Raw genomic sequence first — 27,761 nt, forward strand, 5'->3', positions numbered from 1 at the left:
ATAGTGGCTTTATATATTAAGATGAGCATTCTTCCTACAATCAGGGTAAACCCTTATTCATCATCTAAATATCTTTCCTCCACCTATCATAAGATGGTTACAAAAGCATGCCTGAGTCCGTGTTCACTTTATCTTTGTACATATTGACATAGGCAACTGGAGAGGAAGACATAAGAACCATGTGTTGGAAAAGAGGATTAGAGTATGACCACTCAGTGGGACACACCTAAGTTCAAATTGGGATGACAATAAAATTTATCATCTCAACCTGGACACCTTTTGAGAGTGAAAACAGTCAATTTTAATAACTAACTAGGAAAGCAAGCATAAAACAGAACTGTCCTGGGCAAACTGAAACAGTCTAGGTCAAATCTTGGTCTGCCACTTATTAGCAGTGTGAACTTGGAATGTCAGAATCCAAAGAATATTTAAGCTTCAGTTTTTTCCAGCATCTGTAAAACATGAATTTAAAAAATATTTTATATTTTTTGTTAAAATCAAATAAGGCCATCAATTAATAGCCAAATATAATAAATATTTAGCACAGTGAATTATTTAAAGGTCTCAGTGAGTGAGCTGCTGCTGCTGTTGTTATGATAATTACGATCATTACCATTTGCTGCCTAGAGATCCCCCTATCCTCATATGCCAGCTCAGAAGGATAGGGTAGAATTTCTATTTGCAAGTTGTCTTTAATCTCATTGACTGCACCCTAATAGCTGGAGCATTTCCAGATTCAGCCTGCCTGACCAGTCCTCTCATCTATGGCATTGTCCTGTCTTCTCTGGCCAAGGACCAAAGATCTGAAGACTCTTTCCTCGGTCACCCTTTGTTTGGGAGGGAAATAACAAAGGAGAAGAGCTGTCCATGGAGGTTCAGAGCTAAAAAATTGTCGGAGCCTTTTTGAACAAACACTGTCACTTTAGAGCACATATAAATGCTATTAAAAGATGGACATTCTGATAATTTTATATAAAGTTGCTGCCCTTCTGTTCCTGGTTTGTTTGTTTTGCAATAAGAATAGTACATTACCTTATGGTAGCCCACTTGAAAATTAGTCAGAAGTAGGGTTGCAGGGGTATGTAAGTTTTATGGCTTCTGATTGATCACAGAGTAGAACCTTGTAAAGGTAACAAACTGATGAGTTAATTTGCTTTTTTTTTAGGAGAGGAGCTGCTCATCCCCTGTAAAGTCCATTTTACTTTCCTGAAGGACTCTCGCAATGAGGTTTGGTGGACCATTGATGGAAAAAAGCCAGACGACACCACCTTTGACATAACTGTTAATGAAAGGTATCCTTGACAAAGGCAAGGGGGTGGCTAACCCTTGTCCCTCAACTTAATGCCTTCTGATGTATACTAATCAATGAAGATTAAAATTCTAATTTTTGCCTATCATTAACAAAAATCAGCATGAATTTCAAGTCTTTATTGGCCATATCTCAAAGCAGGATTATTGGACTTGGCAGTCCTCACCCCAGATGCCACCTAATGACCACATCTGTATGATACCCACCTGAAGGTAGATGGGGGGGGCGGTGCATATCCTACATGAATGAAAAGGCCACAATTAGGGGTTGTGGATAGATGAAAGCTTGCCAGCATGGTCCTGTTTTTCTCAAATCTGGAGTCTGGGTCTATGTATTTGTGCTTCAGATAATTGTGTTAGTTTCTTGTCTTGCAGCAAGCATATATTTCCTATCTTCCTCCTCCTCTTTCATAATTATCATAACATATATATTACATTTATAATTGATAATAATTTTTTGATATTGACTATACACATTCATGTTCTTTAAACTTTACTTTTAAAGTAGATGGGATAGTAATCTAGCTCACTCTTAAAATAACAAGCTGGGTCATTTTATTTCTAAAAACGTGACATTTTTTGAAGCGGCTTCAGTTGGCAAGGAGGAAATATGGGTCTTTGAAGACAAAAGAGTCCCCTGTAAATTAAGCATGCAGCTGCAAGACAGCAGCTGGGTGACTGCAACAACTAATAAAAATGAGCAGTTGACTAACTACATGACAAAGTAGTGCTGAGAACTTAAGCCTTATCACCATGTGTAAATAGATCTTAGGCTACTTGAACTTCCAGTTTTTAAAAGGTATTTATTCCCTAGTAGTAAACTCAGACTTTATGCAGAAATTTATTGATCATTTCAGGAATTCTGAGCATTCTGCTTCCTATCTTCCTAATAATAATAAATGAATAGTGAGGAAAGTCACATTGTTTCTCCTTGCTGCTATTGAAACACATTTCTCTGCTCATAGTTGAGCAGTGCAGTTACTTTGGTTAAATCCATCATAACCCTTTACCAAGTTGTCATGACTGATGGTAAGCCTGATCAGAAGAACCCGGATGTCAGTCAACTGTAGGAGAGAGAATTTTTTTCCCCTTTTGAGCAAAGTAGTTCAAAAGGATTTTAAACCTTCATCTTAGACCCAAAGCAATTGATCTCTGATTTGCTGAGGATTTGACAAAGAAATACAAATCCTCTTTCCCTGAGAAGTTTCTTATTTTCAGAATATAACCGTGAGTTTTCAGCATTTTAACCGAAATGGTCAATCTGTGTTCAAAATCCAAGTTTTGGGAATCCCTGAAATGCATTACCTATTACTATAGGGTAATAATAATAATAGCTTATATAAATATGTATCAAGCATTGTTCTAATTCTTATACATCAACATATTTAATCCTCAGAATTCTTGAGTAAGTTAATACATGTAATGCACTATGTTGGCATTGCCACTTTCCTCCTTTTCAAAGGAGGAACTCAGACATGGAAAGATTAGTTACCTCACCCAAAGTATATAATCAGGAAGTGACAAAGCGTAGATCAAAATCCAAAGGGATCCGACCTCAGAAGCTTATGTCTAAACTGATACAGCATTCTGCCTCAGAAGTTTGAGGAAGGGAGACATTTCTCTTTGAAGAGAGGTCCGTAGTATGATGCTAACACTGGGAGTCAATCGAGGTATTGGAATTGGGTGTAGTGTAGATGGTAAAGAGTGGTATTGGAATCGAGATGCTGGTCTTCTTTTGTAACTACTGGATTACAGGCAACACAGCTTATCAGCATCACCCTCATATAGGGGTTCTGTGGGTGTCTACTTGTCTGGTTCCCACACGACCATGGGCTTCAGTCTCACTAATGCTTTGATTTCTTTTCTCCTATTTCTAGCGTAAGTCTGAGTAAAATAGAAGACGAGACAAGAACTCAGCTTTTGAGCATCAAGAAAGTTACTGCTGAGGATCTCAAGCGCAACTATGTCTGTCATGCCAGAAATGCCAAAGGGGAGGTTGACAAATCAGCCAAGGTGAAACAGAAAGGTAATGGATGCATTCAGCGGATGAATCTGTGAACTCCAAATGTAACATTGTGGTGAATAAGGAAAAAGGAGAAATTGAGGAGAGAGTTCCAGCACTTAGCACATCCAACACATAACAATGAATTAAAGTTGAATGAAACATCTTGAGAGAAAGTTTCCATCTATGTAAAGATACTCAAAACATAATTTCTTACAATTTTAGTAACTTACTGCCCAAATGTGAGTTTAAAATTCTGTATGATTACGATAATGAAGTATAGTTTTATATGTATACAGTAATGAAAAATAAAATATTTAAAGCTACCAAAGATATAATAAAACTGATAAGAGTCACATATTGTTGGTGAATTGTAAAGACCCTTTTAGAAATCATTGATGACAGAGTTCAAGAGTCATAAAAATGATCATACCACATGACTTAATACTTTTGGAATTTTTGCTGAACAAATAACCTAACAGAAAGGGAATTATGTCCCCATCGATGTACTTAGAAGCATTATCTCTAATAATGAAACCCTATAAATAGCAGTCATCTAATTTTGTGCAAGTAGTTAAGTAAGATAGAAAATATTTATTCTCAAAAACATAATTTTAAAATGTTGATTTTAAACACTATGTATCAATATTCAAGCAGGTTTATAATACACCACTAGCCAGAACTGCTAAAATGAAAGTTACTTAAACTATGACTTAAAATGATGTAAAATGATTTCTATGTTGATATTACTAGATTTTCCTATAATAAATAAAAATTATAAAGCTTTCTAATATGAGCTGTTGCTCCTAAAGCATACTGTGTCTGAAATTCTCTTTGGGTCTCACCCCTAACAAAGAACCCCAGCCAATTAATCTTTTCAAGAATGTCTTTCAGTGATCTGGATAATAATGAGGATGCATTATACATGAAGTCAGGCCATTCAGAATCATTCTGGATCCCAATGTCAGAGCTTATAATGGTTATATCAAAAGCAAAAAAACAAACAAAACAAACACACACAAAAAAACAGTTAGTTCATAACTGTTGCATTTTGCAATGGGATTTAAACCTTTATTAAAGTTGATGGAAAAACAGGCTTCTCGTCAACATTTCATTACTCTTTACAAAGTAAAGAGCAAAGACCTGAAGTGTGTATGCATCTTAAGAAGGCTTAATGGATTGGTTCTGAATAGTTAATTGCTTCTGCTCCTCAGAAGTCAGTGCAAAGAGAAAAGACTGAACTACGTGATATAAGGCAGTATTTCCCAAAGTTAGTTCCTAAGAACACGGCTAAGACCCTTTATCGTACTGCAATTCATTATTTGTGCTATGGACTCAGATAGTCTGTGTTGGAATCCTGTTTTCTATGCATCCTAACTGTGTGACCTTGGGAAAATCACTTAACCTCGCTGAGCTTCAATTCTTTCTATTTAAAGTAGGCAAAATCATACCATTACCTCACAGGATTGTTTTAAAGTACTCAGCACATTTCCTGGCATATATACATATGTACATATTAAATGCTCAATACATGTTAGCTCTTTTAATTATTATCTCCACAAGATTTTCATAGATGTTAGATGACAAAAGGCTTTTATATTCAACTATCATTGACATCTAGGGTAAATAAAAATCAATCAAGTTACTTTAGTTCACAACCCCTTAGAGTCTTTAATATGTTAATATTTGATATGAGTATCTGCAGGGAGTTTTAATATAGTAGGCAGGCTTTTTTCAAATATATTTGGCTCCATATGCTTTACACATAGTGTTTTGTGCAATTCATCTTCTGAGGCATGTGTTTTGGGAAACAACTATGGAGGATGGCATAAATTAACACCTTATTGTCAGATGGTTAGAATCAAAACGATCAACTAAAATAATGTTTAATCTAGGAGAGATGTGGAAGTCTGTCCACCAGAGCTGCTTGTGTCGCTTTCCTTTCACAGAAGGCTGTGTTCTGAGTGGTTTAACTCATGTGGCAGCAGGAATGTGGAGTGATAAGTGCACCCACTAGACCAGGTGATCTGTGCTGAAATTACATGAATATTACATAGGACCCAGTTGGGTCTCTGTACATCCAGTGGTACCAGCGCTGTTGTGGGTTTGTTTATTTGGATTCTATTCTGGGCTAGTTAATGCTGAGATCATAGGTGATATGTGTCCGCCTTCAAACATTATATGTAGGGGTCCTTCTCTGAATTCTGCATCTGTTGACAAAGCATTCTATGTTCTTCATCAAGAAGATGAAAGAAGGAGGCCCTAGCCTCAGTGAGAAGACCTCACTGGGACGGACCTTTTGACAGCAGCACGATTTCATCTAGTCAGTTAAAGCAACGTATTAAAGGAGAGGCAGCTAATGTGAACATGATAAACATGCAGTTTTACAAAAGGAGAGTGGTAGGGACTAAGGCAAGGTGTAGGCTGAACTTTATGAGCACCTGCCAAACTTATTTCCAAAGAAGTCACACCATTTTACACTTTCACTAGCAGTGTATGTAAGTTCCAAGTGCTCTACGTCCTCACCAAGCTTTGGAGTTAACACACTTAAAATTTAGCCGTGCTAGTAGATGGGCTCTAGTATCACATTGTTTTTAATGTGCACTACTCAGATGCTAATGATGTTGAGCACTTTTTCATGGACTTACTGACCACTAAGTAATGGTTCTTTTTCTGAGATGCCCATTGCAATTTTTGACCCATTTTGCTGTTGGGTTACTTGTTAGTGGTACAGTATATCTCCTACATCTTTTGTCAGATATGACTCATAAACATTTTCACACAGTTTGTGAATGTTTGTTTTGATGAGCGTAATTTTTTAAAGTTTCATGAAATCCATTTAATAAGTTTCTTCTATTATAGCTAGAACTTTCTAGATCTTATATTAACATTCTTTCATTTATAAAGATTCTTCTTTTATACTTAGGCTTATGATCCATTTCAAAAAAAATGGTTTTCCATACAGAAACCAGTTGTTCTAACCTCATATTGAAAATTTTCTCCTTTTTTTATTGAATTGTTTTGACAACATGGCCCCCCCCCCAAAAAAAAGACTATGAATGTAGGTCTATTTCTGCATTCCCTTTTCTGTTCTATTCATCTGTTTGTCTATCTTTACTCCAATACTACTTTGTCTTGATTAACAGCTCTAATGTAAGTCATGAAATCAGGGGGTAGGGGATAGCTCAGTGGTAGAGTGCATGCCTAGCATGCATGAGGACCTGGATTCAGTTCCCAGTACTTCCATTAAACAAACAAACAAATAAACTGAATTACCTCCCCCTATAAAAAGGTTAAAAAAAAAAAAACACATAAAGCAAGTCATAAAATCAGATACTTTATGTCTGCCCTCTTTTTTTTCTTTTCCAAGATTGATTTGACTCTTTTAGGAACCATATATTTTTTTCATGTGATTTTAGTATCAGCTTGTCAATTTCTAACATCAAAGCCTTGCCTGGATTTGATTGAAATTTTAGCAATATTGAGTTTTTAAATCCATTTACATGATATAGCTCTCAATTTATTTAAGACTAATTGAATATTCTCAGCAATGCTTCTTTTAGTTTTGAGTATACAGGTCTTGCACACATAGTGTTAAATTCATCCATAAATATTTTGTTGTTGCTGTTATTATAATGGTATTTTTAAATTTTCATTTTTCCAACTGCTCATTGATAGAAAAGAAACGTGAAATTAAATAATTTATATGTTTTTATTTCAATCCTTTGACTTTTTCAAATTCACAAATTAAATGAGTTTTTTTGTTCTTTCCGTGTTTTAGCATTTTCTATACACTTGATCATGTCACCTATAAATAAACTGACTTTTACTCCTTCCTTTCCAAACTTCATACTTCTGATTTGTTTTTCTGCTTATTGCATTCTTTTGAACCTCCAGTAGCATGATCAGCAGAAATTATGAGAACAGCCGTCTTTGCGTTGTTTCCTGTCTTACTTGGCAATCATTCAGTTTTCACATATTGAATATGATGGGTTTTGTAGGTTTTTGTAGATGACCTTTATCTGCATGAGTGATTAGTCTTTTGTTTTTGGGTTGCTAAGAGTTTTGTTTTTATAGTGAATATCTGTTGAAGTGCGTCAAATTCTTATCCATCGGAAGATCATAACGATCTTTCTCATACTCTGTCAATGTAATGCTTTCCATTGATTTCAAAATGTTGATCCAATCTTTCATTTCTGGGGTAAACCCCCACATCATCATGATTTATTATCCTTTTTATAGCTCTGCTTTATCTCTTTGGTTTTCAATTTTTTCTTCTACAGAATTTACAATATTAATGCTGAACTTACCATCATTTGTCTTGAATTAATTATTGTACATATTTTATGAGAACCTTAAAATGGCGTATTTCCATTTCTTTTTTTCCTTTTTTTGTCTTATTGTTATAATACATTTCAATTTTGCATTTAGTATAAATACTTACAATACATTGGTATTATTTTTGCTTTAAGTAAGTATCTTCTAAATACATTAAGACCTGAGAAAAAAAGGTTTGTCTATTTATTTGCATATTTTCCATTTCTGGCACTATTCATTCTTGGTAACACTTTAGTCTAAAGAACTATTTAATGTTTCTGATGGTGCACATCTGCTGGTTGAAAATTCTCTCAACTTTATCTTAATTTGAAAATGTCTTATTTTATATTAATTTTTATATTTCAGCACTTTATTAAGAAAGTTTTCACATACATGGAGTATTTGAAAGAATTATATAGTGAATAATCATATACCTCGCCTAGATTCCATCATTTTGCTATCTTTGCTTTGTCCAGTACCTATCCATCTATTCATTCCTCTATGCATACATTAATGCATGTTATTTTTTGATACCTTTAAAGTAGTTACAGCGTTTTTAATTTTAGGATTTTATTTTTCAGTTTTTGAATTTGTAATTCTCCACCAAAATATCTGTATTGATATTTCTTATTTGCTTTTATAATGTTCATGGTCTTTTTTTTTTTTTTTAATTCAACAGGTATATTTATAATGCTCATTTTAAAATATTTTCCTCCTAATTCCATCATCTTTGTCAATTCTGGTTCTGTTTTTATTGGCTGAATTTTTTTCTCATTATGGATCACTTGGTTTTGCTTTTTTTCTGCCTAAATTTTTTTAGTCCTATTCTAGACTTGCGGATATTACACTATTGAGTGTCTGAATTTTATGAGCACCTGTTAATTTTTTTTTCTAGCAGGTAGTTAATATACTTGCATAACAGCTTACCTTTTCTTGAAGCATCTTGCTCACCTTTCTAGAGTGGGTCCAAAGCAGCCTTTTCTCTAAGGCTAGAGTAGATCTATTTTTAAGACATGTCCTCTCCAGGCTCTCTACTTAATACTTGAGGAGATGAATACAATTTCTTCAGTCTGAGTAGTCTTAACTCAGATGTCTCTCAGCCCTGTGTGTGCTTCTAGAATTGTTCAGTTTCCAGCACTCTAGTAGTCATTTCTTTCCTGGCAGTTTTTCTTTCACTGGTACCTACTCCTTGCCTGCCCTTGTGAAGTGTCACCCTTATATGCAAAGCTTTGTATTTTTCCAAAGACTTGTGAATTTCTAGCACTCTTTGTCTATACAGTTTTCTTCTCTCCAATACCCAGGCCTATAAATTCAATAGTCCTGAACTCTATTTTCAGTCTCCTCCTCTCAGTGTGAGTACTGTGCTTCTTCCGGTTTTCCCCTTCCTGTGCCATCGTTCCAAAAGTGCCTTTAGGCAAAAAGCCAGGGTAATTGTGAGATTACCTTTTTTGTGTTCTTCCTCTCATAGATCACATTCCTGCATAACCAGTTGTCCAAACTTGAAAAACTATTATTTTAGATGTTATGGAGAGAAGGCTGCCCAGTTCAATTACTGCTCTAAGGCCAGACGCTGAAGCCCAAAATGCACAAGCTTTAACACAGTAAGACAGCCAAACAAATCACATCTGCAGGTCAATTCTGTCACGGGTCTCTGATTTACTACCATTTAAACAAAGCATCCTCTTTGTCTGTGATTCAGGAAAATGGTCAATATCACAGTAGTGAAAATTGTCAAGAAGTCCCAACAACTTAACAAAAAATAGTCATAGGTTCTGTGGCAGAGAATACTTGGAAATTAAAGCAGCTGGTATTTGGTTGAGAGTCAGTGGATAGCAAGGCTCCCACTACAGTGATGAAGATGAAGAGCGTAACTTAAGTTTTCAAGGAGAAACACAGCTGTAGACCAGTAACTTAACACAGGGAAAAAGCCTAGAGCTAAGGTCTTGGACTGGTTTAACCAAGGGTGGTTAGCTGGAATTTTGGGGCTTTGAAGCCAGTCATTACTGTAGAATTTCAAAAGAGCTGTAGGGAATTCTAATTCAGGGAGTAACACCAGAGCAAGTGGCTAAATTTAACTCCATCCTGAATCAGATTATCAGTGAGATCCAAGATAGAAGCAGTTTAGGAGTCCAGTTTTGTCAAACTACATCACCCCTTTCTGATTGGAAGCCCTTTGGTCTGGGATTGCATCAGAGTACAATCTTTATGCCAAAATATCTGAGGTTCAAGGTAGGGCAGACAGAAAGTGTGGGGTGAGGGCCACGCTTCCCCTGCATGCCAGCAAAGCTGAATGAGAGCACCTCCTGCATATGATTCAATCTATTTAGAAATTCAGGCTTGTGGATTATTAATCTTAAGAGTTCAGTTAGTTAAATAGCATTAGGGACTTCTTGCTATCATTATGAAGATGGCCCAACAAAATACAATCTGTATATGACACAAGTAAGTGTATGACACAAACAAAATTATAAAGCCCCACTAGAAATAAAATAGCCAGTAGTAAAATGAATGTGGCAGAGGGAAAGTTATGAGTGCAACTGATCTCTTGATAATTAAGCAAAGTTAACTATTGATATTTTAAAAAAATCCATTTCAGGTAAGTGCATCCACTGATCTCTTTTTTTTTCCTCCCTGTTACAAAATGTTCCCCCAGAGGGACCAACATAACTGAGCGAATCATGAAGATGACAGTGGGAATTACCCCACTGTGTTGTTAACATAGCATGTACTCGGAAATACCAAGGACACAGCAATTTTCATGCCAGCTACTCACATTGATCTCAGTAAATTCTCATCAACTGCACTTACATAGCTTCTGGCATCTTATGATGGGAGTTTTCTTATTTTCAAAAACCGCTGTTCACAGGACAAGTAAAAGAGTACCTGGTAATAATTCTGCGCTGCTGAGTCCCGGTCTAACTCTGCAGCAGGATTAGTGTCCTGAGTGTAGGATAATGAACTCGAAGCACAATGATTTTGTCTTTAATTAGAGAACTTCAGGGTCTGCTCCAGGCTGCTTACCATTTTCCCCTTAGGATAGCTATCTGTTTTAAAGGGATTTCTCCACTCGTATGGGATCAATAATTGAACTTCATGGTAGTATTGTGCAAAGATCTCTGAACTTTGGAGTCGGGGAGCCTCGATAACAATCTCATCTTTGAAGGAAATTATTCTATGCCTTATCTCGGCAAACACTTACCCCTTGCAATGTTCAAGTGTTCAAAGAGGCCTTTTCTCACCACCCTACCTGACACAACTCTCCTCCTTCAACCCCTCCCCTCAGTCGCCTCCATCACATTATTTTCTTTATAGCACTGATCACTCTGTAAAGTTAACTTACTTATTTACTTTCTTATTCACTTCCTTTCATTAGAATATTAGCTCTAAGGGGGCAGAGACCATTTCTGTCTTACCTACCATTATAACCTCGACAGCTTCTAGCAAGTAGTAGATGTCAATGAGTAATTGTCCAATCAACTGATAGTTTTAGCCACTCTTGCTTCAGATCCAGTAAACATTTTGTTCCTTTTTCAAACTCATAAGTTTCAGTATCACAAGCTGATAAATCAGCCAAATGAAGTTACTAATACATTAGTATTACTAGATTTATTTTAAATATCCCTGAAGTGTCCAGGGTTATATCCAGAAATGTCCATTCAGATCCTAGAAGTTCTAAGGATAGGATGGGCGAAGCAGTCTCTACCTGGAAGACTAAATGCACAGTTGAATGGGGAGTGAGAGCGGAGAAGCAGGCTTACAGACAAACTACAACATGATAAGAATGTTGTAGAAGAATTATAAACAAAAGGAAGTGGGAATTTCTGTCAGTCAGATGTCATGTTGCAGGGAAAGTGTATTCCAAGGAAGCTCATAAAAATAGTAACATTTGATCACGATCTTAAAAACTGAAGAATAAGCAAGGACTATACCAGCCAGAAGTCTCAGCATGAGCAAAGGCACAAAGTTAGATCCTCTTGATGTTTCTGAGGAAAGGACAGTGGCCAATGAGGCAGGTCGTTGGTGGTTTGATTGTGACAGACCTAGTTTACAGAGTTAATATCTAGTTTTTACATAATTGATAATTACCTCACTTGACTTGATAATTTCAAATAAATGGATAAGGGGCTTACCACAAAAAAATAAGCAGATATTGTGGAAATCTGTCCATATCTGGCTATTACAAGTCAGCCTTTAGAATTTGTAGACCTTAGAGAATCTTCAAACAATACTCAACATTTGGTGGATATCCTCATTTTCTGCTCAATAATAATATTTTTGAGGCCAATTGGCAAATATAAAGAAAAGGGAATTAAATTTCTCCGTATGGTGCTGGACAAGAGGAAGAAATTAAGACTGATGGAATCACATAAAAATTTTGGCTCCATCTTAACTTCTCCAACAATTAAAATTCTACAAATAGCATAAGCTGGTCCAGGTAAGAGATAGACAAATGGAGTTAACACATTTCAAAAATATTTTTGAAGGGATTCAGGTATCAGACTGTAAGTTGAATTGGATGACCTTTTTTTTTTTAACTTTTTTAATGATTTATAATCATTTTACAATGTTGTGTCAAATTCCAGTGTAGAGCACAATTTTTCAGTTATACATGAACATATATATATTCATTGTCACATTTTTTTCTCTGTGAGCTACCATAAGATCTTGTATATATTTCCCTGTGCTATACAGTATAATCTTGTTTATCTATTCTACAATTTTGAAATCCCAGTCTATCCCTTCCCACCCTCTGCCCCTTTGGCAACCACAAGTTTGTATTCTATGTCTATGAGTCTATTTCTGTTTTGTATTTATGCCTTGTTTGTTTGTTTGTTTGTTTAGATTCCACATGTGAGCGATCTCATATGGTATTTTTCTTTCTCTTTCTGGCTTACTTCACTTAGAATGACATTCTCCAGGAGCATCCATGTTGCTGCAAAGGATGACCTTATAAATCCTTTACCATGCTAATATTTTGTTTTAATTTGTATATCATCAAAGTCTATTCAAATCACCTAATAGTTAAAAATACCTTCTGCGCCAGTTTCTGGAAACAAAAAGATAAATTTGCCACAGTCTAGCATTAAAATGTAGTGCTTAACCCCTACTATGTTATCTCTGCTTGTTCACACATAGAAGTCAGGTTCACAGCTATTTGCAGGGTAATGGGTCACCGTGATCACTGCATGGAAATCAGTTGTTTCTTTGTTGTTTACTCCAATGATAGCTCCAAGATACACAGTGGAACTGGCGTGTGGTTTTGGAGCCACGGTCCTATTGGTAGTGATTCTCATTGTGGTTTACCATGTGTACTGGCTGGAGATGGTCCTGTTTTACCGGGCTCATTTTGGAACGGATGAAACTATTTTAGGTGAGTAATGCAAGTTTGATGTAAATCTCTTCTACTGTCATCTTTAGAAAACACGTTGGCTTAATGAAACCTAGATTAACTGGAAGATTTAATTAGATGACCTTTGGTTTTAGCCATTACTATTGAAAAGCATTCTAATGCATATTATTCTGCTTTCTTGGGTCAATATGTGATTTAGTCTATTCTAGTTCTATTCATATAGAAATACAATGCAAGCCACATATGTAATTTTAAATTTTCTAGTGGTTACATAAGGAAAAGCAAAAAGGAAGTGAAGATCATTTTAATAATATATCTTATTTAATTCAATATATAAAAATACTATTATTTTAGCTTGTAATTAATAATTTAATAGAGATATTTTAGGCTTATTGTTGGTACTAAAAATTATTCAAAATTCAGTATATATTACATTTCGTACTTATAGTGTATCTCAGTTCAGACCAGCTGCATTTCAAGTGCTCAGTAGCCGCTCGTGGTCTGTGGCTAATGTACTGGCCGGTGCAGGGCCACACCCTGTACTCACAGGTGGTCCATGTACCAGAAACATCATATGGGAGCTTATTAAAGGAGAATCTGAAGCCTAACTCCTATCAGAAGCTACATTTTAACAATATTCCCAAGTGATCCTTGTGCACATTGAACTTTAAGAAGCAATATTCTAGTGTATATGTGCCTGGTGACAAGAATGAAACATTGAAACATACAGTTTCTTACATGCATCCCATAATGATTCTCACTGAGCAGGTTTGTGGAAGAGACACAGAACCTGTATTCTTAATGAGAGGTGATTTTTATAGTTAGACAACTTTGGGAAAGATTGGTTTATTGAATCTAAGTGTATTTTATATTGTAGATGTTTTTAGGTATAAATAATTTAGACAGTTTCTCAAGGTTTTGCTCAATTTATAATTCTAATATCTACACACGAGGACAGGAACTAGAAATTTTCTGCAAGATATTATGACTATGATTGACTAACTATTTGCTTCCCGATTGTATTAATTCATAGTTGAATGAGCCAAACCTCACTCATCCTCCACTACAAAATCTGAGCTCGGTGACATGAGAACAAAAACACCTCAGATAAACATTGTGATTGCACCTTAAAATAGTCATTTTGCCTGGAGATCTGTCACTAGTGGGAAATCACACTGAAATCTGTCAGCTAATTCATATATGTAAAAAATGAAAATGTCTAATATTCAAGAGTTAGATTTAAGGGAAAATGCAATACTATTGAGAAACATTCCTAATTTATATTGGGTCTGTGTTTTGTGGTTTTGGTTTTTGTTTTGCTAGATGGGAAGGAATATGATATTTATGTGTCCTATGCAAGGAATGCTGAAGAAGAAGAATTTGTATTACTGACCCTCCGTGGAGTTTTGGAGAATGAATTTGGATACAAGCTGTGCATCTTTGACCGAGACAGTCTGCCTGGGGGAAGTAGGTATTATTAGATGAGGACAAGTGATGCTACCCTGAAAGCCAGAGGAGATTCTTAGCTTTGGGTCACATATGAGAGTCATGGCTCTGCTTTATGTTGGCATCTTTGGACATTTGTCCAGTTCTTTGATGCAACAGACAGAGACTCTCTAGGAATAAATCTACATTGTAAGATGCAGACTATTCAACTGCAGTTTATGGTATTAAAATATGTTCCCTTGTAAGCTTTTAAAAACTCGATGTTATAAAACTGTAGATTCACAGTGGATTAGAGCTCTGTTAAATGCTATAGCTTTAAGCATCCTTTTTGACTCACATTTAGATTTTTAGAACGTTTAGCTTATCTGCATTAATTTGCCTACAATATTTTACAAAGACTGGGTTGAAACAAAACACTTTTTATAAAGACTCAGGTTTACTCAGTTTTACTGAAAATGAGATGTAGAAGAGAATGCATGGAATCCTTTTTTAATATTACTTACTGGTAATAATTAGAATATTTCCCTTTGGCATTTCCTAATTTCCTTTTCTTCACTTTTGTTTTCTAGCAAACCAGTGCTACTCAAATTCCCTCTTTGCTTGAATCTATCCTTCCTTTCTATCAGCTTATATATTTGAGATAAGTTTAAAATTTTACAAAGGCCAGTATACTCTAATAGTTTAAAATGAATATTGAATTGCTAAATGTTTTAAAATAAAAGTACACCTCTATTTTTCAGGTCCACACAGTAACACCTAAAATGATCGTGAATATTGAATCTGTTTTATAAATACATAATAGCACTTTTAAACCCATTGTTAAATTCCGTACAGTTAAAATACGTGTAATGTCTCTAATATTCACAAGGAACTAATTTATTTTCTTCCTCTAAAATCCCGTTTAAATTAATCGCTTAATTTTTTTTTGAATGTTATATTGAGAATTGAGATAGTTAATGTCGATTCTTTGAATTAACTGGATCACTTTATGTCCCCATGCATCACCAAAAATCCATCATGCTTATGTTCTACAAAGGAAATCTTCAGGATGATTTTGCCAGAAAAATGATGATTTGACTATACAGTTGAAGGCTAAATTCATTTTATGACTTAATATCCTAAATGATTTATTCATCCATTTAGTCATTCATTCAGCCATTCAACAAATATTGATCTACTATGTGAAAAGTTATATAAAGATATACAGTATAACAGCAGTAGAGGTTGATAGCTCTTTGAAGAATTATAGTTCTACATAATCACTCTTGCATCTTGCTTCTGATGGTCGATCCTTGTGATCTTTTGGATTCTCCCTACTGCTCTCACTCAGTCCTCTTTGCCTCTGGGTCTCTTTCCCTGCTTACACATGATCAACCTCCAGCAACACTGCTTGGAGTAGACAATTACTTATTCCTGGATTCAACTCCAGACTGCACATGCTGTTTTAATTGCAAGTCTTTCCCCACTGCCTCTACACCTGTGAAGATTAAGAGGCAAAATGACCACCTAGGGGTAGGCCATGAAGTAGCTTTCCACAACGCTAGTGCCTTCCCTGGAGCTGGCTTCTCTCTGACCCCCAGGTGAAGGATTATACAGTCCTTGATGAGCAACCTCAAGGAGATGGATTATCCCCAAGAATTTACTGACAGGAACTAATCAGAGCCCTTGACAATAGCATAAAATTACACTGCATTTCCATTTTCCTTGTGTTTTTTTTCTTCTTATTTTTGACCTGAAGAAAGCATTTGCTTGTTAGCGAAGGCACACACATCAGCTAGCAGCTGCCGAAACACATGGCTTCACAGTAATGGTAGGAGTTTAAGGAGAAAGATCCAGGGACTAATTTAGGCTCCAGAGGAGAGAGCAGAATAGAAAGCTGAGCTGCGATTGTGATGCCAGCCAAAATGCCATTCAATTGGCTAAATTTTCTAAAGTTCCTGTTCCAATGAAATAGTGATACTAGTCTGGGTTTAGGGAGTGTCTGGCAATACAGGGGGACTTTCAGAAAATGAAGGGTCTTACTCTTGTGGTTCTGTGTTAATGGAGAATGAATTTCTATGACTTTGACTCTATAATGTTTATATTTTTGAATGTTCACTAGCCATAGAGAGTTGATATATGGGTATTTTTGGAGAGAAAGGGCCCAGGAGCTGATTTTGCTGGGTCACAACATGCCACATAGTTTGAAGAAATTGATTTCAGTACAACCCATTTATTCTTCATGTCCCAAATAATGCTTTTGAAGATCAAGGTCATAGAAATACATTTTGGCTTTATGGCTGTTTGGAATTCTTTGTGGGTTGGAATATGTGCATATAGTTTCTCTTCTCCCTGAAGAGAGTGGCATTTTGTGAACAGAGTGATCGGGTCGAAGGATTAAGTGTTCTTGGTGAAAACTTTCACCTCCATCCTCAGGCTGCTACCCTAATTTCCTTTCACTTGCTGCTCAAGCCACATACTTTTGGGGAGTTCCTGGCCGACATTAATCCCCATGGTGTTTTCTTTCCCAGTTGTCACAGATGAGACCTTGAGCTTCATTCAGAAAAGCAGACGCCTCCTGGTTGTCCTAAGCCCCAACTACGTGCTCCAGGGAACCCAAGCCCTCCTGGAGCTCAAGGCTGGCCTAGAAAACATGGCCTCTCGGGGCAACATCAACGTCATTTTAGTACAGTACAAGGCTGTGAAGGAGATGAAGGTGAAGGAGCTGAAGAGGGCTAAGACGGTGCTCACGGTCATTAAATGGAAAGGGGAGAAATCAAAGTATCCGCAGGGCAGGTTCTGGAAGCAGCTGCAGGTGGCCATGCCAGTGAAGAAAAGCTCCAGGTGGTCTAGAAGTGGCGAGCAGGGTCTCTCCTATTCATCCTTGAAAAATGTATGAAAGGGCCAATGAAAGGAGTAAAAAGATCTAAGGGTACTCCAGGAAGGAAGAGTTCACCTTTCTTTATTCCCCAATTCATTGTTTCATGGACAGAAAAACAATTTATGGACACCTCCCCGTGGAGATAAGTTCAGGGTGACTGTGTGACTGGCTGTTGCACTTCCTCAGGCAATACCAAGGTTAGAAATGACAGTGCCACCTTCCGTCACCAGCATCTGATGTCACTAGGTTCACTACGTTCTTTGCAAACAAAGACTTGGCTGATGCGAATTTCCCCAGCATCCTCCATTCCTGGTCCTGTGTGTCTCTATTCCCTCTCTCTTTTAATAATCTTAACATTACGAGGCAGCCTTCTGCTGTGGATTTAAAGACTTCTTAAAGATAAGTCGTTAACAGGGTCACCATGAGCTTCCAGGTAGAGTTTTCTCTCTCTTTTATTTTTTACTCATCCATTAAAAAGATAATCCGGGCCTAAATGTATTTTAGCTAAGGATAATGAGCTCTTTTGCTCATTCTGCTGTGCATGCAGCATCACAGCAAGACTGACACCCACTTGGAGCAATACAAAGCACTGGAACTGAAAATGTTTCTTATAATTGGTTTAAAGGGCTTGCCTGCATTGTCTCCTACTATGCTCCCCCGCTGGGTGCCCTCTTATCTCAGGTAATTGATGTCATATCTGTCAACTTGAAAAATATATCCTGGTTTTTTATTACAGTAAACTCCTGATAGTCCATACGTTGACCCCATATTGATCACTCCATCTCCCTGTCTACTGCACCTTGTGTCAGTCATTCAGAGTCTGCAGGTGGCTCCACACTTGGTTAAGTCTGATAGGAAGCTTCTCTTAATGGTGCTAAAAGCAAGTAGAATAACAGCAAAATGCTTTTAGGGTATTTTCTGGCTTGTGAAAACAGCACAGAACAGAGTGTTTGTCAATTTGTCTTTTAATCTCAGCCTTGCGAATGTGAATATTAGGAAGGTAATTTCTCCTCACTTTTTTCTCTCTCCCAATTGTAAAGTGTGACAGACTCAGTGACCTTGAGAGTTGCTTTTAGCATTAATATTTTAAGAGCATTAACTGGACCCCCAAGTATTTTTCATATGTTATTCACTGGTACAGTTAATAGACTCACTCCAAACAAAGTCAGTGTGAAAAGTCATTGTCAATGAAATTTGTTTTAGTTTGTTTTAAGTAAACTGTTACTGTTCTTAAGACTTGGAAAAGTGAAAACTAAGTCTAGAGTTTACAGAGTGGTGATTATCTATATGTTAAATATAGATTTTTAAATATATATGTATATACACACAAGAATTATATATATGTATATATATTGCACATATACATGAATTACATATATACATATATACTTGAATTGTATATATAAATATATATACACACACATATACATACACATATATACATATATCTTCAAATAGTCATTGGCACAATATCACAAAGTAATGGAACTTTTATCCAGTTTTTAAATTATGTTCTTTACTGTAACACTTTTATGTCAGTGTTTTCTGTACATTAATAATTGTGAATTTACAGCTAACGAAGTGTTAGTTGTTGTTAGTTCTCGCCTTCCCTGAATTAGTATAAATAACTTACTACTGCCACAGTTGATCTGGGTGCAGTGGAATCCATTGCACACAGCACTTCCATGGTCACTGCTAAGCAATAGCCAGTCCTCTGGCATTAACTTATCGTCTACTATGTAACAAACACACACACTTAGAAACTAAGCTATGTTAATGTTTGTACTCAGCTACTAGAGAGGTAAATCTTTATTTGGATTGATAAGCAATAAAGGAAAAGAAAATAAAAATACCTATTAATCAGCCTTGATATCCTATGAAACACAATAATTCATAATTTAAGGAAACCCTTAAATTAGTAATATGAATGTTGATAAGCAATTCTAAAACTACCTCCTATATTTCAGTGTCCTTTGGAGGTATTAACGTCTATATAATAAATCATTTTTCTATAGAGGAGTTATTGATTATTTTAAATTTAAAAAAAACTTCATGAATCATTGACCATAAAACTATGGTATAAAGTTACTCTTGGATCCAAATTTTTTAGCCTTATTAATGCTTTTTGTTATTACAAACTACAATTAGTCCTCCTTTTAACCTTTGACTCACAAGACCAGAGGAGACCTGACTCCAGATAAGCTTTGAATATCAATTCTAGCATGAACTTCAGGTAAATGGGGGACAGTCCCATCACGAAGGGGCCAGCCATTCTATTGCCAATGCTGCATTCTTTTTGCACTTTTGAATTTCATATTTACCCCAAGTGCTGTTTGGTATCCCTAGAAATTTCTTGATACTTCTTGTCTATTTATATTCCTGTCTTTGGTACTGAACTTTTCCAAATGCTTAAATCTAAAGCAATTCAAATCTAAATGATGTCTTATCCTAAGAGAATTTTGTTTCAAGATTTTTTGTTAATGTCTCAGAAGATGCCTAATACAGAATATTTGAGGGAAATAGAGAAATATAATATGGAGAGCAAGAAGAAATTGCTCTCTGATGTTAAAAAAAGAAGTACCTAATGTTAAAAAAAAAAACCTTAATGGTTTTAGGTATATGATATGAAGACCTTCTGCACCCAAATTAACAACAACAACAACAACAAAAAAAACATGATATGTAGAGTGTCTAATTACACAATCATATAAAATTATTTAATTCTTTTCTGCATTGTAATTTAGATGATCCATAGGATTCTAATAAACAAACACTCCACTGTATTGGGAAACAAAAGCATCACTCCATTGTTAATTATCTATTTTCTTTCCATAGGTTTAGTATTTTAAGATTATCTTTTTTAATTTTATTCATAAACTTTTGTATTTTCCATTTTCCCTTTAATTTGTAAATTTGTTTATTTTGAAAATAAATCATTTATTTTCAGCTTTGAATTTTATTTTGTGCATGTTTTTTGTCTTTATTTTCATGTTTGGGCATAGGAAATGATAATAAAAAGAATTAATGATACACTTAGAAAAAGAAATGTTATAAGGGACATTCATGTTCTCTTTCTGAGGAAATTCTTAGAAAGCTGGCAACTTCATCTCCAGAACATTTTCTTTACATGTGAGTTAAAGAGTTAAGTAAAATAGATTGATCTAGCATACCAAGTGTGTGTGTGTGTGTGTGTGTGTGTGTGTGTAGAGAAAGAGAGAAAGAATAACAAAGAGGCAGAGAGGAAGAATGAGAGAGAGGAGAGAGTTTCAAAATAAAGACACAAGCCTATTCTGTTTTGTTCAACTTGGAACTTGAGTAGCTTACAGGAATCGTTTACCATATATAGGTTTTAATACAACCCTAAGGCAGTTGCTTCAGAATGAGATCAATTAACTAATGTCTTGCCTTTAGTTAATAGATGATCATTTGAATCAAAGATACATTTCTTTCACAAATTTCAAACAAAGCAGTGATAAATATTTGGAAAGGCATTTTCTTTTGAGTTAATATTAAGCCCATAGTAACAGGAAAGTCTTACTTTAAAAAAAAAAATCTCAAGTACTCATTTATTCCAAGAATATTTATTGGATCCCTGTAACTGGGCTGGTTAGCTTAGTAAAAATTTTCCTACTGAAGAACTATCCTGTTTCAAATCAGTCTCTAAAGAGAAGGATTAGGATCAATGGATGAAAGTTATAAGAAAATTTCTACTCATTCAGGAAACAACTTTAGAGTTGAACAATAATGTATTTCACTATCTTTGGCGATATTAGGTGCCCTGATACTAGAGGTGTACAAGCAGAGACCTGCTGGATCTTACTGAGGTTTTGTTAAGGGGTGTTTTGCATTTTGGATAAATGATGCTGAGCCTGAAGTTGCTTCCAGCTTTGAAAACATTAAATGATCTCCTAGAATATAGTGGTGACTATTTTCACTATCAGCAGGTTTCAATATCAGTAGTTTGGATATCATGGCCACCTAGCTGTTACTGACCTTTTTAAAACTCTCAATATATTTTTTCAGTCATTTACTGAGGTCACCAGATCTTTGACACAAGTAAATTTATAGTATGAAAGAAGAGATACATTCAGCAACTGGGTTATTTCTGTTTCTACCCAAGGGAGATGGCGTATCTTTAGCAATGGGCTAATAGATTAAGTATTCAAGTAGTATTTTATCCATATTTATTTTAAGCTGAATAGGCAGAATTTGAAAACTTACTGTTCTCTTATAAACCCACATTTTAAGGTGATTCTCTAATGTTACTTTTAGGAATTGATTCAATCAACATTAGTCCATGCATTAGTTTAATATTGTGTTCACTAAACATTGAATAATAATTTAATCAAAGTGATCAGTTCAAATGTGTACCATGTGCTAGACATTAACATATAGTTATCGCTAAACTGTCTAACAATCCTACAAGTTTGCTCTCATTATATGCATTTTATAGGTAAATGAACTCAGACTTTTAAAGATATTAAAATAAATGATTGTATTAAATAAGATAAATGGAGAAACCATTCAAATGTTTGAATTCAGATTCATCTTCCAAATTAGGCGCCCCCATTTTTTTTTTAACTGTACTTCAAGTTTTGAGAGAGGCTGAGAGAGAGGCTTGCTTCTCCTTCATACACCAATAACCCAGCCAAAGAACAAAAGTACAGCTTTAGCTTTCTTCTGGTTTTCTTTCTACTCCCTAGTGAATGCCAGGGCGATTATGACTTCTACAGGCAGGTGTATTATGGAGTATTGAAGAGTTCTTGATCAGAAAATTTAACTTCAAAACCAATTTCATACCACTCAAGAAAACTGGCCTTATCGATCTATAACCACACTTCATTTTTTAAGCCAAATTGAATAAACAACCTAGTTTACAACTTCCTGTCCAAATAATCTTCAGCATTAAAAACAATAATTCACATCTTCAAATATAAAGTTTTGACAATATGGAAGATACTAAAATATGCCACGAAGGAAATAGCTTCCTTCGGAGTATTATGCGAAATCCCTAGGTATAGCCCAGCCTCATCTGAGAAGCATCTCCTGTATCCATTCCTCGATGTCTGGAATTCCACTCTTCATGTTTGCTTTTTTTTTTTTTATTATTACCCTCTTTCAAATGCAAATCCTACGCTTTCAGGGTGGGGTACCAAAATTTAAAACAATTTTTATAAGCACCAGGATCTAAAGACAATTTTCTTTAGAAAATCTAGGACAGTGTTTTATTTTCAACAATGGTATTCCCATTGGACAGAACAGACATTTTCCCAAAGTGACCATTTTGAAGTGAGACAAGCACACACATGCCACACGCACAATGTAAGTGCACAAGTTTTTTGTTTTTCTTGAAAAACTATCCATTTTATTTTAAGGTTATATTGTATTTATCCTGTGATGAGAAACAGTAGACTTCTACTCACATTCTCAGATTGACGAAAGGCATCTATCTACATGAGATTCTGAGTAGAACCAGAGAGGACAAAGGAGTTACCAAAACACACACACACATAGGCACACACAGACTTTGAAGATGAGTGGAAATTTAGATGTATCTTTTAAGATTGAAACGAAAATTATCTAAAATACTTTGTGTTCTTGATAGACCCAGTCAAGAGTTCTTAAGCATTAACATGTCTCTTTTGACTACCTTCAAATTCATGTGAAATTCAAAAACTGAAAAGAACAAATCTGGTAAGGAGCACATCTTCTTCATTCCCTGTCAAATTCATGATCCAATTCCCTGCAGACTTTCAGCTTGTCTTCACAGGCTGCGAAGCTTCTCAGTCAGTGTTTCGCCCCTGGCCTCAAAAGCTTAGGTACTCAAATTCATGGTCTGTCTGCAGCATGTTTTCCCTGTTGTCACTGAGGGCTATTTATACATTTGGAATTCCTTTTCTTCAGAAAAATCACATTATTTAAGCTCTAAATATCACAGTGAGTTAAGCACTGCGTTTATCTCAAGAACTTTCCACTGGGTTCCATTCAAATTTACCTCAATAATCATTAGAATTGAATGCTTGGTGAAAAGTCTTAAATAATTGACTGATTCTTACCCACTGTCATTTTTGTTGCCCCTTTAATTGATTTTCAGACCAATTCTTCACACACACACACACACACACACACCATGTGCATACATAAATAAAAAGAATTTTGGTTGACAACATGATCAATACTATGAACTGTCTGATGAGTCCAAAAATTTTAAATATCAAGAGATATAACTATGTGACTCTTAGGAAGTAGTAATTCCCTATTGATCTTTGCTGATTAGACTGTCTGGAGCATTCTGTTCAGTCCTGTTCAGGATACCACTCTTAGGAGACACATATATAAACTGAAAATTTATAATTTTGTAATATAAAATTCAGAAAAAAAAATATAAAAGTGGAGAAGAGACTTCATACCAGGTCATATGGAGAATAAGATAAAAATCCTGAAGTTCTTTAATCTGGTGATGAGAAAAAAATACGAGATCACAATAATAGTGAAATAGTTCAGATATTTAAAGATGTTACATATAAGATCACCAAATAAAAGTGGAAGTAAAGAACATTTGAAAACAAGAAATTATTTACCAACTGAGCTGAAATGAGCTGCTTTTAGAGGTGGTTAGTTCCTCACCCTTGAAAGCAGCGAATACTTAGCAACCATTGGAAAGAGTGGTGTAGGTGATACTCTTAACTGGGTGGATTATTTCAAATATAGATCCTATATCCCGAAGTATTATTCATTGCCTGTCCTTTGTAGGATGGACAATGGTGAACTGAAGCTTATAATATAAGTTTTCACTAGGCATTGTCCTATCTTTCCATTTTCCTGTAGATACAGTGGAAGCAGTTTTTGACTTCATTCAGAGGAGCCGGAGGATGATTGTTGTTCTGAGCCCAGACTATGTGACAGAAAAGAGCATCAGCATGCTGGAGTTCAAACTGGGTGTCATGTGCCAGAACTCCATCGCCACCAAGCTCATTGTGGTTGAGTACCGACCCCTTGAGCATCCGCACCCAGGCATCCTGCAGCTGAAGGAGTCTGTTTCTTTTGTGAGCTGGAAAGGAGAACAATCCAAACACTCTGGCTCTAAATTCTGGAAGGCCTTGCGGTTGGCTCTTCCCCTGAGAAGTCTGAGTGCCAGCTCTGGCTGGAATGAGAGCTGCTCTTCCCAGTCTGACATCAGTATGGACCATGTTCAAAGAAGGAGAAGCCGTTTGAAAGAGCCCCCAGAACTCCAGGGCTCAGGAAGGGCCGCAGTTGCCTCTCCAGCCCCGGACACAATGTCCAGGCACAAAGGGAAGCCTTCTGCAGCCTGTCGCTGCTGTGTCACCTACTGTGAAGGAGAGAGTCACCTTAGGAGCAAGAGCCGGGCAGAGAGTCACACCCAGCCCCAGTGGGAGACACACCTCTGTAAGCCTGTTCCCCAAGAGTCAGAAACTCAATGGATACAAAATGGCACCAGATTGGAACCCCCTGCTCCCCAGATCTCAGCCCTTGCTCTCCACCATTTCACGGATTTATCCAATAACAATGACTTCTATATCCTATAATTACGGTGTGGTGGGTGGTGGCTACTATCTCAACCAGCCCATTTTGTGTCATGAACCTATGGGAATAACTGACATTTTTATCATCTAATGGACTATCAGATTGTGCCCCCTTAATTGATTTTTAAAAACTATTTATTTCTAGGAGAAAAAAGACCCAAAGGACCTGAATCCCTATTTATTGCCTCTAATGGCCTCAGGAAGAGCACACTCTTCTTGGGCCCTAGAAGGTCAGGATGTGCAAGTTGCCTAAAGTCTGATCCTCTCTCTCGCCCAATGGGTTTAAACTGAGCAAAGAATTCCAGTGTGTTTCCTTTGAGTTTGTTGACCAACCTCATGTTATGAACCAGTCAGGTGTACTTGGTCTACGCCATTTACAGGGAATGTGTGTCCCGAGGGAGCATCATGGAGTTGGTTCCGGTGGAAGCCGCAGAACTAAGTGCAACAGGAAGCCTGCAGCACGTTTTCCCAGGAAGAACCAAATACACCCACACAGGGCCACATAGCGTTCTCTGTCTCACTGTAAGCTAGTGTTCTCTAAACTGCCTAAAGTTGTTAGCATCAATAAAGTTATATTTTTATGTGATTTCATTTGCACTAAAAAATTTTTACTTCTCTCTCTCCCTTCTACATTTTATGACCTTTCACGAAATTGAGGTTTGGTTTAGGTACTAGGAAAGATGAAATGTCTTTTTAGTTTCATTCTAATGTGTATTAGGAGTGATCTAGGAAAGGACCAAAAGAGATTGAGAAAATGCTTCAAATGAAATGGCAGTTTACACAAAAATTTTATTATGAAATTTTTAGAAATGACAGCTGAAAAATTCAGTACGGTTAGGAGTTTAGGGTAGAGTTTGGTCCATCAACCCCTTCTTCTCATTCAGGGTTCTGAGAATGGATAGTTAATTCAAGTGCTTACAAGGATCAAAAAGTAATAAATAGGAGAAAACAGGGCCAAATATAATCATAATATACATGCTCTCCATCTATTACCCACGTGTACAGGAGCATAGGTACAGATAAGTATTTCTTTACTCTAAGCATTTTAACACAATCATAAAAGGAACGTGACATTTGATTTCCAAGTCAAGAAGAGCATAGAGATGGTTGAGCCTGCAGGTAATTAAAAAATATGTATTACTTTAAAAGGCAGCATCCTCTACTCAGCTCCATCTTGACTGCTGTCACTGAATAGCTCCAGTGTTGAAAGATTGTCCTGTGTTTTAAAAGAATCTAAAAATCCAGAACGTTATGTAATTTGTCAATTATGGGATGACTTAAACATTGAAAAAAAAAAGAAGAAAAGAACCCCCCAAAACACACAAACACATATTTGTAATTTCAGAACTAAAGTATTTACTCAAAGAACCTATGTCCAAATGGGAATCCAAATAACCCTGGTAATATTGAGACTGGAAAACACAGACTGGTCCTAAGGAAATAACAGAAGATATTTATTATCTTCCCAAATTGAAGACATCTGGACCCTCAGAATGGGGCTGATCTGACCCAAAACTCCATTAAGGGGAAAAAGCTGGAAAATAGTGTGTCTTACATCTACTCTGTAAAAGGTCTTTGCCTGGTGAGTTTACCATGAGAAAATCAGAAGTACAATCTGCTACTCCTGAACAGTAGCAGAGTAAAAAGAGCAAAATTTCCTACAAGACATGAGCACTCTCTTCAATACATGAGCCCTGGTGCTACTGAGTAATGGCCCAATGAATGCCATCCTTTTTCAGTCAGTAAAAGTGAATGAAGGGTGGAGAGAGAAGCCAGAATTTTCATTCCACTCCTCCTCTTGGAGAAAAATGCAGGTTAGATTAGATTACAATTAGATTCTTTTCCTGTCAAAATAAGACAGGAGAATTAAGCCATCTAGAGTAAATGTGACCAATCAGGAAACTTGTAATTAAGAAATGGCAGGCTACCCTACCTGAATATCCACCAGAAAATGACCGAGCACAACTCATGTTCTACACAGCGTTCCTTCCTGAAGAGATTAATCCATTCCTGGTGTATGTTCAAGGATCTCCCCTGGAAGACAGATAGTAGGGTTTCCTCTCTAAAACTGTTAAATAGTCGTTAATGTATGTTGCCACAAATCCCAAGAAGGGAGAGAAAGCTGTTCCCCATAATCAGTCTTATTCCTTATTAGCACAGTGTCCCAAACCATAAAATGTCTTTGGAAAAATTGAGAAATTACTTTTGTCATGTATAAATTATTTTCTTAGTGAAGGAAATAAATGAAAAGACCAGTGGCAGAGGCATGGAAAATTAAACATGAGCTCTTGTTATGAATGTGTAGCTAGATAATTGTGGAGCTCTCAAAAGCTGAATTTTGGTAAGTATCAATTTACATTGACAACATAAGTACAGTGTAAGTGGTATAAAGTCATATTTTTTGGCATTAGCTATATAAGGGTCCGAAAGGTATTAGACCATTCTTGTACCGTGTGGAGAAAAGCAAGGAGCTTATGTTATTATTCCCTGACCCAACATGCTACAGTTGAATGTAGCATTCAGTGCTATACATTTCGTTGAGGCTGACAATAAGAAAATTTCCTCATGGGCCATGCATATTTATAACTGAAATGATAATGATTGTAGGTTAAATGGACATCATTCACAGGAATATTGCCTATTTAGGAGTAAGTTTCAAGTCAAGTAGAGACGAACGTGAGTTCTGCTTCTCTTCTGTCTGTTTGACTGTGGGCTTTCTGGGTCTTGATCTCCTGTTAGCTAAAATGGAGATAATACTATTAACCTCATCACACTTTGTGAGCACTAAACGATATAATGCATGGAAGTTCATAGCACAGTGCCTGGCACATTGTAAGTGCTCAATAATTGTTGGTCAGTTTTATACCCATAGTGAAATCACTCTTGTGATTGCATAAACTTTTATTTGCATAAAGATTTGTGGCTTACAGTCTG

The 27,761-nt window shown here is 36.2% G+C and overlaps 1 protein-coding gene across 3 annotated transcripts in view; it reads left to right on the forward strand.

The window, feature by feature from the left end:
- IL1RAP (interleukin 1 receptor accessory protein) overlaps positions 1 to 25,403 on the forward strand; it is a 121,148-nt gene extending 95,745 nt beyond the window's left edge. For 2 of the 3 annotated variants that reach the window (XM_031453282.2, XM_010990111.3), the window contains 5 exons: positions 1,166 to 1,292; positions 3,186 to 3,334; positions 12,855 to 12,998; positions 14,301 to 14,444; positions 24,112 to 25,403. In XM_031453282.2, coding sequence (XP_031309142.1) covers positions 1,166 to 1,292; positions 3,186 to 3,334; positions 12,855 to 12,998; positions 14,301 to 14,444; positions 24,112 to 24,830 — 1,283 coding nt within the window. In that variant the 3' untranslated portion in view covers positions 24,831 to 25,403. Of the gene's footprint in view, positions 1 to 1,165; positions 1,293 to 3,185; positions 3,335 to 12,854; positions 12,999 to 14,300; positions 14,445 to 16,933; positions 20,213 to 24,111 lie in introns of those variants that run through there. The other variant, XM_010990113.3, reaches the window with a different exon arrangement.
- The last annotated feature ends 2,358 nt before the right edge of the window (positions 25,404 to 27,761 follow it).

This window comes from Camelus dromedarius, chromosome 2 (genome assembly GCF_036321535.1).
Source record: "Camelus dromedarius isolate mCamDro1 chromosome 2, mCamDro1.pat, whole genome shotgun sequence".
In the NCBI taxonomy this organism is placed as follows: Eukaryota; Metazoa; Chordata; class Mammalia; order Artiodactyla; family Camelidae; genus Camelus; species Camelus dromedarius.